Source organism: Vidua macroura, chromosome 18 (assembly GCF_024509145.1).
Source record: "Vidua macroura isolate BioBank_ID:100142 chromosome 18, ASM2450914v1, whole genome shotgun sequence".
NCBI lineage: Eukaryota > Metazoa > Chordata > Aves > Passeriformes > Viduidae > Vidua > Vidua macroura.
This window is the reverse complement of record NC_071588.1, coordinates 3,939,627-3,956,585: the sequence shown is the minus strand read 5'-3', so window position 1 is coordinate 3,956,585 and position 16,959 is coordinate 3,939,627. Positions and strand designations below refer to the sequence as shown.

The 16,959-nt window shown below is 52.6% G+C and overlaps 2 protein-coding genes across 4 annotated transcripts in view; one reads left to right on the top strand and one right to left on the bottom strand.

Moving 5' to 3' along the window:
* The window catches only part of HECTD4 (HECT domain E3 ubiquitin protein ligase 4), a 65,892-nt gene extending 57,686 nt beyond the window's left edge, over positions 1 to 8,206 (top strand). For both annotated transcript variants that reach the window (XM_053993702.1, XM_053993700.1), the window contains exons 69-76: positions 253 to 372; positions 488 to 643; positions 2,282 to 2,385; positions 3,248 to 3,469; positions 3,801 to 3,967; positions 4,384 to 4,579; positions 4,868 to 5,090; positions 5,595 to 8,206. In XM_053993702.1, coding sequence (XP_053849677.1) covers positions 253 to 372; positions 488 to 643; positions 2,282 to 2,385; positions 3,248 to 3,469; positions 3,801 to 3,967; positions 4,384 to 4,579; positions 4,868 to 5,090; positions 5,595 to 5,731 — 1,325 coding nt within the window. In that variant the 3' untranslated portion in view covers positions 5,732 to 8,206. The remainder of the gene's footprint in view (positions 1 to 252; positions 373 to 487; positions 644 to 2,281; positions 2,386 to 3,247; positions 3,470 to 3,800; positions 3,968 to 4,383; positions 4,580 to 4,867; positions 5,091 to 5,594) is intronic.
* Positions 8,207 to 8,970: 764 nt separating this feature from the next.
* On the bottom strand, positions 8,971 to 16,879 carry TRAFD1 (TRAF-type zinc finger domain containing 1). Of its 2 annotated transcripts, none has more exons than XM_053993463.1 (11): positions 16,566 to 16,879; positions 15,097 to 15,232; positions 14,972 to 15,025; positions 13,716 to 13,971; positions 12,383 to 12,643; positions 11,935 to 12,008; positions 11,551 to 11,766; positions 10,574 to 10,697; positions 10,086 to 10,374; positions 9,596 to 9,668; positions 8,971 to 9,479 (listed from the first exon to the last, which is right to left on the bottom strand). In XM_053993463.1, exons 1-11 carry the CDS (start codon positions 16,613 to 16,615, stop codon positions 9,438 to 9,440), a joined length of 1,575 nt encoding a protein of 524 aa, XP_053849438.1. In that variant the 5' UTR covers positions 16,616 to 16,879; the 3' UTR covers positions 8,971 to 9,437. The 2 variants fall into 2 exon arrangements, with proteins under 2 accessions (XP_053849438.1, XP_053849439.1); XM_053993464.1 differs by having other exon boundaries at positions 10,086 to 10,257.
* Between the last annotated feature and the right edge of the window lie 80 nt (positions 16,880 to 16,959).

Below are 16,959 nucleotides of genomic sequence, written 5' to 3'. Positions count from 1 at the left end.
CACTTATTCCAAATAACATGAGGAACAAATAGATGGCACTTGGAGAAACCTGGACTTTGGAAGGTGTCCCTGGTGGAACTGGATGAGTGGAATCATGTAAACCATTCCATGATCCTGTGAAATATTTTTTAAACAAATTTTAGATCAGCCACGTCTTGCCTACCTAATGAAGGGGAAATGTTTATCCTACCATTGTCCACTGGAGAATTTCAGGGATAAATTAACTCTGCTGAAATGTGTTTGTTTCTTCAGGTTTAATCTTTTATGACACAAAAGTCACAGTCATGAACAGAGTGCTCAATGCCACTGTCCAAAGAACTGCTGACCACGCAGCCCCAGAAATCACCCTGGATCCCCTGGAGATCGTTGGAGGTACAGCAAGCACTGATCCTTTCCAACCCCATCTGCAACAAGTCAGAGCTGCTTTCCTCCAGCTCACTCCCGATTTCTGAGGCTGGAGGTTCATTTTCCCCTTTGTGTTGGGCAGGGGAGATCCGTTCCTCTGAGAATTCCTACTTCTGCCAGGCTGCCCGGCAGCTGGGCTGCGTCCCCTCGTCCCAGCTCTGCGTCAAACTGGCCAGCGGGGGGGACCCCACCTACGCCTTCAACATCCGCTTCACCGGGGAGGAGGTGCACGGCACCAGTGAGTGGGGACAGGGGACAGGGCTCCATGGCACCAGGGAACAGGGACAGGGAGTGGGGACAGGGCTCCATGGCACCAGGGAACAGGGACAGGGAGTGGGGACAGGGCTCCATGGCACCAGGGAGTGGGGACAGGGCTCCATGGCACCAGTGAGTGGGGACAGGGGACAGGGAGTGGGGACAGGGCTCCATGGCACCAGGGAGTGGGGACAGGGCTCCATGGCACCAGTGAGTGGGGACAGGGGACAGGGCTCCATGGCACCAGGGAACAGGAACAGGGAGTGGGGACAGGGCTCCATGGCACCAGGGAACAGGGACAGGGAGTGGGGACAGGGCTCCATGGCACCAGGGAACAGGGACAGGGAGTGGGGACAGGGCTCCATGGCACCAGGGAACAGGGACAGGGAGTGGGGACAGGGCTCCATGGCACCAGGGAACGGGGACAGGGAGTGGGGACAGGGCTCCATGGCACCAGGGAACAGGGACAGGGAGTGGGGACAGGGCTCCATGGCACCAGGGAACAGGGACAGGGAGTGGGGACAGGGCTCCATGGCACCAGGGAACAGGGACAGGGAGTGGGGACAGGGCTCCATGGCACCAGGGAACAGGGACAGGGAGTGGGGACAGGGCTCCATGGCACCAGGGAACAGGGACAGGGAGTGGGGACAGGGCTCCATGGCACCAGGGAGTGGGGACAGGGGACAGGGAGTGGGGACAGGGCTCCATGGCACCAGTGAGTGGGGACAGGGAGAGGGGACAGGGAGTGGGGACAGGGCTCCATGGCACCAGGGAGTGGGGATGGGGGTGCCATGGCACCAAGGAGTGGGGATGGGGGTGCCATGGCACCAGACGGGGACAGGGCACCAGGGCATGGGAACAGGGGCTCCATGGCACCAAGAAGTGGGGACAGGGTGCCATGGCACCAGGGAGTGGGGACAGCTACAGCCCCCAGGGACAGCCCAGCTCTTCACCAGGACCTGCCTCGTGTAGACTTTAAGGAGCAGCATTCTCTTGTGGGTGGAAAAGAATGGGATCCCCCTGGATGTTGGCTCTCTTTGGAGTGGTGGTTCCTCAGTGTTTGCACCAGGAGGAGACTGGGTTTAACCATGGGGTGAGGGGGTTCAGCTTTGCAGAGCTGTTCTGTTCCATGGGGTATTGAGGCAGATCCCAAAGAGCAAAGGGATCCCTGCTCTCCAAATGCACATGGGCTGTGCTGCTCCTTGGTGGAGATCCATGGGGGATGTGGAGCCAGAGAGCCCAGAACACACTTCTGACATCACCAGCTCCTGTCACCTCTCTGAGGTCTGAGGATGTGAGTGTACAGCCATCAGCTGAGCCAAGGCTCCATGGGACCTTCTCCCAAGGGGAATTCTTGTCTTCTGAAGAGCTGTGGTGGTACTGACAGGGTTTATGAGGAGATAAATGCTGTGGCTGTGGCTCAGCAGCTGTGTTGAAGCCTGGAGCATCACCTCCATTGTTGTAGGACAGCCCATCCATCTCCAGCACCAAATCCCATTTGCAGGCCAGCTGGTAGAACAAATATTCCTGCTGTTCTTGGAGTGCTGGAAAGCAAAGCAGCATTTAGGAATTCAGCAGGAACAAAGGAATATTTTCATTGTTTTCCCTCTCTCTTTTCCAGGTGGATCTTTCCGTCACTTCCTTTGGCAAGTGTGTAAAGAGCTCCAGAGCTCCTCCCTCTCCCTGCTCCTGCTGTGCCCCAGCTCTGCTGTCAATAAGAACAAGGTGTGAGATCCCAGTGCCAAAAATGAGGGTTTTTTTCTCTTTTTGAATGCTGAGTTAGAACAGGAGTGGGACACATTTGGTCAGAGGTGTGGGGAGAAGCCTCAGATCCATAAAACCAAGCAGATCCCATATCCTGGGAGAGCTGGGAGTTGGTGAATCCCATGTTGCACCATGTGTGCAGCAGGTACTTGGAGATGGAGCCAAGGCAACAAAATGGAGCAGAGTTAAAACTCCTGGGCAGCGTTCAGAGTGAGTGAGGTTCAGCTGTCTGTCCCAAACTGGTGAACTCCCATGAATTTTTATTCTGTGGCCTTACTCCAGGAATGTCACCAGAAAGGTCTGTCACGTTGCCAGGAGAATAAGATGCTCCATCCATGCTATTTAGTGTCTTATTTGGTGCAGTAGATGTTCTCTAGAAACAAGATAAAGCTGATGGTCCAAAGAATTCTCAGTAATTCTTTCCTGGGAATATTCTTAGGGTAGGAAACAGCTCGGTTCCCTCAGCTTAAGACCAACTGTGTAACACACCTGGCTCTGCAAGTCCAGGCTCAGAAACATCCCACATCTGAAAGGCTTGGATATCAAACTGATGCAACAAGTCCAGAAAATCCTGAGTGTTGATCAACAGCTTGGCAAAATGGGAACCAACTTTCTGGGGTCGATGATTGGATCAGGAAGTGATAAGGTGATACCAGTGTGCAAAACAGGGACTCTGCTGTGCTGGAGCAGATCCTTTGGTATCCAACTAAACATTTCCTGACTGGAGCAGGAAGGATATGCTTGCACAGGCCTGCTAACACACAGCCCCTCAGGCTGTGGGCAGCTGGTCAGTGCTGCCCTGTGTGCCCTGTTTTCTCCACAGGGGAAGTACATCCTGACCCCCAGCCCCATCACCTACGCCGAGGAGCAGCTGTTCCATTTCTTTGGGCAGCTCCTGGGCATCGCCATCCGAGCCGATGTTCCTCTGCCCCTGGACCTCCTGCCCTCCTTCTGGAAGACCCTGGTGGGAGAGCCCCTGGATCCTGACGTGGATCTGCAGGAAGCTGACATCCTCACCTACAACTATGTCAAAAAATTTGAAAATGTAGGTCCCTTTTCCCTCTTCCCTCCTTTTCCTCAGGGTTCCCTCATGGCACAAACGTGCCTGCTCTCACTGGTGGCTGTCAGGTGGTTTTTGTGGAAGCAGGGTTGGGAGATGTGTTGATTCCTCCTGCATGCAGGATTTTCCATCCTATTGCCTTGGAGAAGTTTCCTATGCTCCCTTGCTGCCGGGCACAATGGAATTCCGGCTTCTGAAATATTTACTGGAATTGCTAAACCAGACCAAAACCCCCAAAGCAGGATTTTGCTGTTGGACACCTGTGACGAGGCACTGCCATGCAGGTGACCAGGTCCTTGTCCTTGTCTTGTGACAGATCAGTGACGAGACGGAGCTGGAAGCTCTGTGTGCCGAAATCGCCTCCCAGCACCTGGCCATGGAGAGCCCCGACTGCCCCAACAAACCCTGCTGCAAATTCACCTACCTGAGCCTCACTGGGGAGGAGGTGGAGCTGTGTCCCAGGGGCAGGCACATCCCTGTGGGGTAAGGAGCAGCCTTCCAGGCAGGATGTGGCACAGAACATTCTGGAATTGTTCTCCAAGCACAGCCTCTCCAGAGGTGCTTTTGTAACGAGTTGGAATGATCTGGGAAAGCTTTGCTTTGTGAGAAGTTGGCAGAACTTGTGATCAGTGGTGCTGTTTGGCTCTGTAAGAGACAGAGGAGCAGGGCTGGTCCCAGCTGTGGGAGCTCCCAGTTGTGAGGGATGGGCAGGTGGGAGGAGAGGAGGAAGCAGAGGACAGCGGAATTAACTGGGAAGCGTCGGAATGCAACGTGTGTATTGCTGACTGGATTGTTCCAGACCGGGATCTCTCCATAAAACCCTTCCATGTGTAACACAGAGTGGAGCTCAAGGGCTCTCCCAGGTGTTCCTCCCTCATCCCAGGTCTCTGCCTCTGCAGGTGGGAGAACAAGGACGTGTACGCGGCCGCCATCCGGAGCCTGCGGATGCGGGAGCTGCAGACCCCGGAGTGCATGACAGCAGTGAGGGCAGGGCTGGGCTCCATCATCCCCCTGCAGCTCCTGACCACACTCACCCCCCTGGAGATGGAGCTGAGGACCTGTGGCCTTCCCTACATCAACCTGGAATTCCTCAAGGTGCTTTGGCTGCACTGCTGTGGGACACAGAGGGGGATCCTCCCAAGGGAAGGTGGGAAGGGAGAATCTTCTGCTTCTGGTGCAGCCAACACATCCTTGGGGAACTGCTTGGATACCCCTTTGCCCCCAGGGAAGTTTATTAAGATTTCACTGGATTCAGGAAATAATAGGGTGGGGCTTGTGCAAAGAGGAGTAAGAGTTTGAACTTCCTTTATTTAAAAGTGTAGTGGGGAAGATTGCTGAAGGGAGAGGGGACACAGCAGTGGACGCGTGTCCCTGTCCCCTCAGGCACACACCATGTACCAGGTGGGACTGATGGAGACCGACCAGCACATCGAGTTCTTCTGGAGCGCCCTGGAGATGTTCACGCAGGAGGAGCTCTGCAAGTTCATCAAGTTTGCCTGTAACCAGGAGAGGATCCCCTTCACCTGCCCCTGCAAGGACGGCGGCCCCGACACCGCCCACGTCCCCCCCTATCCCATGAAAATCGCCCCCCCCGACGGCGCCGCAGGTACGGCACGGCCGCTTCCCAAGGGAAAGGAGCTGCTTCTGCCCCAGCTCTGTCCCAGCCTTCAGCCCCCCTTTAACTGGTATTTAATGAACAGTGACAAAGAGGGGCAGGTGGTTATGAGGGTAAATCAGGAGAGAATTGGGGTTTAAATGATGTAAAGCTAAAATTTCACATAAAACTTGAACTGCATCCACTGGAAGGTTCCCTGCCTATGGTGGGAGAGTGGAACTGGATGAGCTTTAAGATCCCTTCCAGCCCAAACTGTTCTGGGATTCCACAGTTAAAACTTTGCCCTGTAGTGATGCAGAGAGACTTTGCTATTTGTCTGAAAAGCTTTTAAAATCATTAAACTATTGGAAAAATACTGGCATGAGGCCTGATGGGAGAAGCACAGAAACATTTACGATCCAAAAGACCCACAACAGGCAGGGATAGGATTTGGGATACCCTGAGGAAGGGAAGTGTTGCGTTGGGTTTTAACCCCTGCCCGTGGCTCTCGCGCAGGTTCCCCGGATTCCCGGTACATCCGAGTGGAGACGTGCATGTTCATGATCAAGCTCCCGCAGTATTCCTCGCTGGACATCATGCTGGAAAAGCTCCGTTACGCCATCCACTACCGGGAGGATCCGCTCAGCGGCTGAGCAGGAGCAGGGAATGCCTGGAGGTGACTCCGTGACTCTGCCCAGTGGAACCCCTTCAGTTCCCATCCAGCACCTCCCGTGGGATGAGCTGGGGGTTAATTTATTTCCTGAACCTTCGTTCCCATTACAGTAATTCCCGGAAGACTTCCATTTTGTATTCGTAGACTTTGTGGTGGACTGGTTCTTTTGCTGCCTTGTTTGTGGAATATTTGTAGGATAGTTTAGTAAAGACTGGTTTGTGTATAATTTAATTTGGGGAAAAAACCTTTCCACCTGTACATTTCTAATTTTGTAATCCACAATGGTCTGCCCTGTGCAAACACCACTGGCAGGGAGGGCATTCCAAGGCCGGGAGCCCTCGGAGGGGAAGGCTCACGGATCGCTCTCCCCTGAGAGGTTTTTGAGTACAAAAATGCCAAGTTTGGGTGTGGGGAGGGAATCGCTGCATGGGCAGGAGCAGAGCACAGGCAGGATTTGTGGCACTTGCTTGAGGTTTGAAGCAGGAACTTTGCTGCCAAACTGCTTTTCCACCTTTCCACCACTTTCCTTGAAATTTTTCTAAATTCTGACCAAGCACACAGGGGCTGCCACAGGGAACTGGGGGGTTCAGCTCAACACTTTTGGGAAAATTTCCAGTAGAACAGTGAAAGGGTCGTGGTTCCATTGGGATCCCACCCTAGATGTTCTTGAATGTCTGCTTTGCTTAGCTACAAAATAATTTATTGGAATTAAAATATGAGCAGAACAAAACAGCTTCTCTCCAAAGGGTGTAAGATACCACAGTCCATCCCAAAAATCTGGGACTTTATCCCATTTCCCAGTGAGCTCTCAGAACAACCAGGGGGTGCTCAAACACCTGGAACTCGTTTTTGTACTCAAAAATCTTTGATCCAAGAGCAAGTTATCCTAAAAACCTCTGACACCCGGCAGGAGGACAAAGTCGCCCGTTGGAAGATAAAGCTCCTGTTCTGCGTGGAAAGCTGGGAGGCAGCTGCAGAGCAGGAACAACTCCACGTTTCACTGGTGTTCTGTGGAATGTTCTGGATGGTTCAGAGCAGCCCCTCCACAGGTGTCTCATCCCTCACCAGGATTTTTGGGACACTCCAGCTCTGCTGATCCCTCGGATCCTGAGTTCTGAGGAAGAGACCATCCCGGAATCTGTTGGTGCTGTCCGTGAGCCGAGTGCCGGCACGGAGCTCTGGCTGAGGTGACTGAACCTTCAGCTCGGTGTCCCGTGGGTCTGGAACAGCTCCCGGGAATCCCAGATGTATTTATTGTACATTATTGTGAATAGTGGGAACGCTGAGTGCGTGGGATGCGGGAGAGGCGGTGCGAGTTGGGGATGGGTGTCCTTGTTCTTCCGTGAGCGAGTGGGAATGGGAATGTGTGTGCAGCAGTCGTAGGTAGTCGTCGGCATCCGGAGTCTCCCAACCCCGTGGTTAGGAAGCTGTTACCCTCCCAATGCATATTGCCCTGTCCAGGGAACAGATCCATGTAGGAAGAATATTTACTCTTGAATCTCGTCCATTTCCTGGTAGAAGCGTTTATGTAGCTCAGAAACCACTCGGAGCAAGCGGGAACACCTGGAGTTTACAAAGACCAAGGGACAACAAAGCCGAAGGGGCGGCTTGGAGCCGGTTTGTTCCCAGGCAGGAAAGGTGGGGAGCGCCGGCTGGATTCCGTGGCAGAGCTGTGGCCCCGGGCTGGGCTCTCTCTGGGCTTCTCCTGGGGTCCAATCCCGAAATGCCGAGGGGCCATCCCGGAGGGCTCCGTGTGCCAGCGGTTCCCAAGGCTCCAGTTCCAGCTGTGAGTAAGAATCTGCTGCTGCTGTGTGTGTGCTCCTTTGGGAAGCACATCCGAGTGGAGCACACCTGCACCCGGCCCCGGGCGTGTGCTGGAACGTTACTTGATCCGTATTTATTACAGTTAATTATTTATGATTACAAATAACGAACTTCTCGTCGCTGCCGTTTGCACCTGGGGGTGTAAATGAAGCTTCTTCTACAGGACAAAAGTCGCACCAATAACCAACTTCCATCGACTTCCGTTTGTTCTGGAGAACAGGATGAGCCCCACAAGAGGAATTGTGGGAGTTTTTTGGCTTTTTTTTTTTTTTTTTTTTAATTAATTCCGTGCTCCTGGGAAGGAAGTGCTGCAGCACCTCAGCTGTGGCTCAAATGGCCTTTTAATTAAAGCTTTTCTAATCATCCTTAATTCCTCGTGCTTTAAATGAACTTGACATTGTCTGTACTAGGCTTGTTTGTCGAAGCAAAGATTGGTTTGTGATGATTATTATTATTTTTTTTAATATATATTCATTCAGAATGTAAAATTATACTAAACAATGGAAAAACTCTGGAGCTGGGTATTAGTTCTAGCTTGGTGTGTGTCCATCTCGGTTCCATACACGGCATTAACCTGTAAGTGCTCTTGGCCATCGAGTGTACACCTGCATAAAGGAGATTCTTAACATCCCTGGAGGTGTTCGTGTCCTTCTTTGGGGCTGAGGGAACGGGATCTGCTGCTGGAGCTGCCTGAGGCAGAGGAGGAGAAGGGGGAGGAAGGGAGCTGCAGCTTCTCTGTTGGAATCCCACTTCTCTGGGTTCTTTGCGTGTACTTGGAACAAAAGGTCAGGATTTTGTTCCAAAGGGAAGCACGGCCACTGCTGAGGTTGTTCCCCTGGGATATTCCTTGTGCCTGAGGCACAGCACAGGCTCTGCCACCTCAGTCATGAATTATTTGTCATACTTAATGATTCCTGACCCACAGCACCCTGTTATCCGTCCCAAACCTCAGGGACCAGCTCCCATTCCCTGATCTTCCCACAGCCCTTCTCCCCAGGAATGGGAAGAACAGAGGTTTGGTGTCCCCCTGTTTTTAATTACTTTTATTCTTTTCTTGTCTAAATAAACACATTTGGTGGGAGCATCTGTAAAATGGCTTTATTTTAGGAGGAAGTTCCCTCCAGCCTTTGTTGGGCTCTGGCTGTTCCAGGGGGCTGGAGTTGGCACCTGAGACAAGGCCTTGGTAACAACCCTGCCCCAGGGGTGGCTAATTAGCCCTGCCAGTGCCATCTGCTGCACCTCCTTAATTAGGCTGATGCTCACTGGTGTTATCCAGGATCTGCTCCACTTCCCAAAGTCCCAGGGATTCCAACAGGGAATAACAGCAGGACTGGATCCTCAGCCAGGGGCTGTGGTCCCTTGTCACCCCAGGGGACAGATGGCACTGCACAACAGTTTGGGACAGCATCAGAGAAATTTTATTCCAAGGAACTTAAAAAGCTTTAACTTGAAAATGCAGCGTTGAGAAGCCTTGGAGCCCCGACCCTGCTCTGTGTGGGACAGGTCTGGAGCGCTGACTGCTCCCTGTTGGTGTCACCAGCTGTCCCTGAGCATTCCAGGGCAGGACACACCCAGAGCTCAGGGTGGTGCAAATCCCATCCCAGGGTGACACAAGGAGCCCACATGGACACAGAACTCAGGTGGGGCCCAAGGTGAGACTGGATGCCTTGGGGGTGGTGCTTGAGGCGATCAGAGACATAAAAACCTGAAGTTTGCTCTCACAGATTAAAAATAGAGATTTAGAAAATCATCACTGCCTAAAAATTGAAGCTCAGTGTCAGAATTTGCTTGCACTTGGACCAACGAGTTTGGCAGAGCCTGGGGGCAGGGCTGGGTGCTCCATGTTTTCCACAGGCACTGGCTCATTCCTCCGGCTGTCCGGCTGCTGGGCTCTGGGCTTTTGCCTTATGGGAAGGGGAAAAGAAAAACGCTGTTTTCAAATATGACTTAATAAGGGAGGGCTGTAAAAAGCAGCTCCTTGTCCTGGCAAAACCATCAGGAGCTGCCCCTGCAGCCTCACCTTGGAGCTCCGGCGCCGGAGGCCGCTGCGCCCGTCCGACAGCCCCAGGCTCCTTCCTCCTGCGGCGCTGGAGCTGCGGGACAGGGACAGGGACACCTTCAGAGGAGGCAAAGCCACCCGTGCTGCATAAACACAGGACAGCACAGCAGGGACACAGGGAAGGTCGAGGGAGAGGCCCTTGCGTCGCCTCTGACCTTGGCCCAGATGTTTCAGCAGCAGAACCAGCTCCTGTTCAGGGCCCAGGTGAGAGCAGAGCACTCCCATGGACAGGTAATGAGGCCTTAACCTACATTTTATCCCAGTGACCAGTGGGTCTGTTCTATTTTGAGGCAAAAACCTAAATTTCTTGTTTGAAACTCAGATAAGCACCAGCCAAATTCAACTGAGTCAATCTGAAAGCCTTTGAAAACCCTTTCAGCCACAGGCAAAGCCAAGGGGATCCAGATTTGCACCATAAGAAGGGGAATGGACCAGAAGGCAAAGGCATTACCTTGGCTGGGCTGGAGAAGCTCTGGAGGAGCTGGAAGTGAAGGTTTCTGCCTGGAAGTGCTGAGCAGGTCTTGCCCGGGGTGCTGTCCCAGCTGCAGTGTCACCTCTGTCCTTCCATGTCCCCTCACTGCCACTCCCCTTCCCGGGCTTGCCCCGCGTGTCACCGGCTCTCCCTGGAGGGGACAACGCCGCGTTCCCAGCCTTGGCCACCTCCGTCCTCAGCCTGGTCCCTGCAGCAGGGCACAGCCCCAGCTTCCCAGAGCCTTCTGCGTGCCAAGGAGAAACATCTCCTGCAGGGACAGGAGGTGGAGCTGAACAGGAACTTCAGCATCAGGAACAGCCCCAGTGCTCATCCCAAGGACACAGTTGCAGTGATTCCATTCTCCCTCCCTCTCTGAACCCAGACCAAGAGCACAGGATGAAGATTTTTGAGGGAGAACAGGGGAACAGCATCTCCTCAGTGCAAGCACAGGGGAGCTCTGCCCACACCTTGGTGCCGGATCCGTCGCCGAGCCGGCTCTGGCGATTCCCGTCTGTCCCCGCGGGGCTGAGCCGGCAGCTCCCGAGCTGCAGTGTCACCTGTGGGGCTGGCAGGGCGCAGGTCACAGTGGTGCTGCAGCAGAACACACAGTGCTGGTCAAGTGAAGCTCAGCCAGGTGAAAATTCCTGGGAAAACACTGCGGAGCAGCGGCACTTGGAGACGTTAAGGTGAGTAGGGAATTGTGGAATCACAAAATGGTTTAGAGATCTTAAAGCTCATCTGGTTCCATCCCCCTGACAGGTTGGACTGGGCTTGAAGAACCCTGGGTTACTGGAAGTGTCCCTGCCCATGGCAGGGGGTGGAATGGGATGGGTTTCAACATCTCTTCCAACCCAAACCATTCTGGGGTTCTGTGATAAGCTCTGAAGTTTTATCAGATCTCATTTCCAGAACAGATTTTGCTGTCCCCCAGGAGGGGAGAGGCCCAGAACAACCAACCCAACCCCAGCTTCAGCAGTTGTTGGGACTAGGAATGTGAATGAACCATGACACAGAGAATGGGTGAGCTCAGCATTCTCCCATCTTGTCTGGAGCAGCAGCAGATTCCAGAGGACTCTTCCCTGGGCACGCCACTCCCAGGGCTGGAGTCTGTTCTGTACTTCCCCTCCCACCCAGTTTTACCCTCGTGCTCCTCTCTCCCCTCAGCTGACTCATCCAGGACTCACTTCATCTTCTGTGTGATTCAAACATTCCGATTGTGCAACTCCAGGCCCTTTTGTTCAGTTTCATTACAAGAGCTTTCAAACTAATCCAGTACTTTTCAGGAGGAGCCTCAGTGCAGCACAACTCTTCACATGGATCCCAGAGCTTTGTGTGAGCCAGGGGCAGCTCCCTGAATTCCTGGAATGTGCCACAAGAGCCTCCTGGGACTGGGCCCATCCTTGAACAATGGTTGTGACCCAACAGAGCCTGTCCTGCTCAGTACCTGGTGATGAAAGAGAATCTCCTCTTCCAGCTGGATGCCACAGAATTCACATGGAATCATGATGTCTCCTTCTGCCTGGACAGCTTGGGGCTGGGATGAAGGGACAGTCCTGTGGCTGTTGGACCCCCCAGCTCGCAGACCACTGCATTCCCATGGATTTGGAGAAGAACTTCTCTTACTGAACGAGGCAAAGGCACTTGCTGGGTTACACCCTGTCTGTTACACAAACAACACAGAAAAATCACCTTTCCTGATGAGCCAGGTGGGCACTGAAAACCACTTTCCTTGGCAAAGACCCAAATGCCAGATGTCACCACACCCTGCTCAGTGACAGCCACAGAAAAGTCTTCACTGCAAACCCCAAGACACAAGGAAGTCTCAAACCTGGTGAAGGATCAGATCTTCAGCAGGACACAGCTCCTCACAGAACTCGCAGGGCAACATGATCGTCTCCTTGTCTGCAAGAGAAGGAAGGATTACGTCCTCTGGGTTCTGCTAAAATCACCTCCTGCTGTGTCACTAAACCCTGTGGTGCCACTTCTCCTCTCAGAACAAGCTGCACTCCAGGATTCCCCCAGATCCTCCTTCCCACCATTTTCACTTCCACAAAAACCTCGTTCCCCACCAGGGCTCCCACCATACACCCAGGTCAGAGACCCACCAATTTAATAAGCTTTTACTTCTTCACTTGCTGCTTTGCTTTAGGAATCTCAAAGTGACTGATATTGATCTTTTAAAATACCTAGGTAATCTTTTAACATTCCAAATCCAAATTTTCCTTTCCCCCTCCCCTCAAATTTAAGGATAAACCCCACCACAACTGTGTTTATACCTGTTTTGCTGTGGTCTGATGTGCTAAAGGACCCTGGAGAGTCACAGGAGATGTTGGACAGGTCTGTTTCATCAAGATGGGCAGATTGTCCAGGCTCTTTGGTGTAGTCATATTCCCAGAAATCCCTGGGAATGTCAGCTGCAGTATTATGGTGAGGATTATTCTCACTTTGCATGCTGAGAGCCAACACATAGTCCAGGTCAGCATTCCAGTCTTCAGGAAGTTGGGAGTGAAGGATTTCAGGTCCCTCCAGCTCATCTCCTTCAAAAGACAAATATTGTACATTTGGGAGAACATCAAACCTGCCACCAGCAGCTCCCTCTGGACATCAAATTCAGCCCCAGGGTTTCTCCTGGAGTTCAGAATCTCAAAGCCAACGGCACCTCTAACAGATCCAGGAGGATGGAGAAAAATCCAAATTTTAGCCCAAATTACAGGGAGCAAACAACTCCAGTTTCATTTTTAAGCCAGGTACTTTGAGACAAAAAATAAAATGAAGCAACTGGGCTTTTATCCCAGGCACCTCAGCACTCCTGGCTTACACCTCATTCCATGGGTAAACATTCCCACCTGGTGCCTCTGGAGCATTCACTATCCTGTGTTTTCACAGAAAGGAATCGCAAAACCTCACACCTGGACCAGCTACCAAATGAGCAGCCAGTTCTTCCTTCCTTTGTCCACTTAAGGGGTTCTGTCCCTTAAGATTCTGTCTGTCCTTAGGGGTTCTGTCCCTTAAAATTCTCTCTGTAGTGGTTCTGTCCCTTAAGATTCTGTCTGTCCTTAAGGGTTCTGGTTCCTTAAGATTCTATCTGTCTTTAAGGGTTTTGGTCCCTTAAGATTCTCTCTGTAGTGGTTCTGTCCCTTAAGATTCTCTCTTTAGTGGTTCTGTCCCTTAACATTATCTCTTTAGTGGTTCTGTCTCTTGAGATTCTATCTGTCTTTAAGGGTTCTGTCCCTTAAGATTCTGTCTTTAGGAGTCCCTGCAGTTGTGTCCCTCAAGGGGTTCTGTCCCTGCAGCCGTGTCCCTCAAGGGGTTCTGTCCCTGCAGCTGTGTCCCTTAAGAGGTTCTGTCCCTGCAGCCGTGTCCCTTAAGGGGTTCTGTCCCTGTAGCTGTGTCCCTCAAGGGGTTCTGTCCCTGTAGCTGTGTCCCTTAAGGGGTTCTGTCACTGCAGCTGTGTCCCTTAAGGGGTTCTGTCCCTGCAGCTGTGTCCCTTAAGGGGTTCTGTGCCTGCAGCCGTGTCCCTCAAGGGGTTCTGTGCCTGCAGCCGTGTCCCACAGCCACTCTCAATCCCCTTTTCCCCGCTCTGGCTCTCCCCAAGCCCATCCCTGGTACCTGCTCCCCGGCGGCCCCTGCCGGCTCCATCCTCGCTGCCGGAGGCGGGCGCGGTCCCGCTGCCCTCGGCTGCCTTCTCCTCCCTGCCACAGAGCCGCGGGTGCTCCCTGAGCTCCCTGAGCAGGACGTTGCGGCCGCAGCGCCCGCAGGGCTCGGTCCTGGCCCCGCAGTAGAGCTCGTGCTCCTGGAGCTTGTTGAAGGCCAGCTGGATGTCACAGAACTGGCACAGCACGGGGCGCAGCGGGCACGAGGACGCCTGGGAAAACACACGGGGTTACTCTTCCCACGGAGTCTTCTCAGCTTTGGAGCTCTCTGTTGTGTCCTAACCTGGAGCAAGCTACGACGTGGGAATGCAACTGTGATGTGTTGGAGGGACAAATTCGGCAGCTGAAGCTCTTCAGACACTCAGGACATGATTTCTGGACTTGGGTTTTAGATACGACCCAGCTGCATTCCATGAGCACAGCTAAAATCCACGTTGGTTTTTAGGGAACAGACTTACACCTCATTTGCTGCTCAACAAGAACTGCTTTACCCCACACTGAACCCCCTTCAAAAGGGGTTAAAATAGATAAGATATGTGATATTTGCAGATGCTGCACTAATGAACAACCCAGACTAATAAAACATCATCATTTGCTTTGAAATCCAAAAGAACCACGGGCAGGATTAGCTACTCCCAGGGTTTAGAACTGGACAGATTTCCAAAGAAAATCCTTTTTCCCTCAGCAATCAGCAGGCTGAGGTGGCAGTTCCAGAGTTGTCTCTAAAGGAGCCCACAGGAAGGGATGACATTTTTAACAAGATTGTCTGTGACAGCAGCCAAATGGATTCAGAACTCAGAAAATCCCACTCTGGCCTATTTTAGTTTATTTTACAGGCTATTTTTAAAGTCTGTTTGGACAGATTGAGTTATTAAGTCACATAATGGCTCCAGCAGAAACATGAAACAGTAAAGGAATGAAAAAAAGTCAAGCCAATCATACTTTAAATAGTTATTTTTCAACTGACAAGGATAAAAAAAAAATCACCAATTATCACAGATACCCCTTTGATATGAAGCCCTGAGTGGCTCCAGGACTTTAGGGCAGTTTCCAATCCCTTCTCCCAGAGGGTGTGAGTTTAAGAAGCATCACTCAACAAAAGGATGCACAAGCCCCAGGCTGGAATCCAGGTGCTGGCTGACAGAAAGCACTCTGGAATCAGTGAAACACCAGAGCATCCCCCAAGGGTTCAAGAATATAAAATCCACCAACCTCGTGGTCCTTCAGGAGGCTGCTTTCCATCTTCATCCTACATTTGCAGGTGACCTACAGCAAAGAGACCTCATTAGGAGAATTTCCACAGGAATGAGCAGCTTCAGAGCAGAGATGTCTCTCACCTGCACATGTTCAGACTCAATGTGGTTCTTCATCTCAGACTTTGGGATGGAGTCGCTGCAGTAGGGGCATATTTCAATATTTCTTCTACAGTGGATTTCATGGATGATGAAATTGACTGCAGGAATATCCTTTTTGCTGTGAGAAAGTCGCTGAGGTTACTGAGCAGAAACACACTGACAACAAATCCAAGCAGTTGCTCACAACAAAAAGATAACGCTAAGCAAGATTTCGATGAATTCACGGTTAAAAGTGAGTAGAGAAAGGCCCAGCCAGGCCTCAGGGCTCCAGCACAGGTGGATATTAATGTGTTTAACATGCAAAAGTCACACTGCATTCAGATAAAATCCAGGTGGATTTATTTTCTTATGTGAAAGGGAAATGTTGCAGCACAAGTTATCGCCAGGGATCAAGTTAATGAATTAGTCTGAGAAGATAAAGGTTTCTTCCTGAAAATAACTTGGCTCTGAGAGGTCAAACAGTGCTTTGGAAAGCAGTCAAACAGTGCCTTTTTTATGCCTGACAGATCCTGTTCCAGGATAATGGAACCATGGAATGGTTTGGGTGGGAAGGGACCTTAAAGCTCACAGGGACACCCTCCACAGACTAGGCTGCTCAGAGCCCCAGCAGTAACAACACTGCTCTGTGCCCCAAAATTCCCCAACTCGCCTCACTTTACTCCAAAATTCCCCAATTCTCCTCATTTTTAAGATGCTCGTTTTCTGTCTTGAAACCAAACAGAACTGAGGCACCTGGAGCTCAGTCCTTACTCCTGCCTCAAACAGGAGGCATTTCTACACGGATCATGCCCTTTCCAAGAAATCCACCCTGAAAACACCTAAATTAATTTTATAACCTTTTGTTTGCTAAACCCACAGCTGTTCTCTCCCCTGCAGATCCCAGGCAGCCAAAAGCCTGGCAAAGCAACAAAGTCCAACAGCAGCGACTGAACTGCACAGACCAAACAAACCAGGCTGATGTTGCAAGAAACTGTCTGGATTCTCATGTCTCTTGGGGAGAAACAAGTACAGAAAAAGTTAATTTCTTCAGCTGCTTGAATTCGACACACAACACTGGGCTCTGCACAGAGGTGTAATCAAAGAGAAAAACTTCCACAACAACACTGCCTACTGATCCCATTTTCGTATTTCTGCTCCTGAGCCACGGAACTGCTGAAGAAAAAACTTGGAATCGCGTATTTTGTGCGGATCTCACGGAAAAGCGAGCCTGGATTTCCATCCGAACGTTTTGGTTTCTATTCAAGTTCCCTACTAAGCCAGAAGGGAAATGCGACGCCCCAACGCTTACGGCAAAGGCCCTACGGTGGTCCCCGGTATTTCACCGCGTTCCAAGGAGCTGCACCCCGATGTGCCGGCGGGGCCCGGCCCACACCGAGTCCGACCCTCACCGACCCCGGCCCCGGCCCGGCCCTCACCGACCCCGGCCCTCACCGACCCCGGCCCGGCCTTACCAGTTGCCGCAGAGCCGGGACTCGGCCGCGGGCACGGCCGCGATGGCCATGGCTCCGTGCGGTGCCCGCTCCCCTCACAGCCCCGGGCACCGGGCCCGGCCGCTGCCGCCTTGGCCCGCCGGGGAGAGCGCTGCGAGGGACCGGGGCGGGACCGGCGAAAGCGCGGCCCTGCGGGGATCGCTCGGGGGTGCCAGTCCCGGGGTCCCACAGCCTGCTGAGGGTGCCGGTGTCGGGTGCCGATCACCGGTGCCGATCTCCGGTGCCCCGGCCCGGATCTGTGTCGGTGGCCCGGCCCGAGTCGGGTCAGGTCAGGTCAGGTCAGGTCGGGTCGGGTCGGGTCGGGTCGGTGCCGGTCTCTGACGCCCCCGCCCGCGGAGGTGGCGGTGCCGGTGGC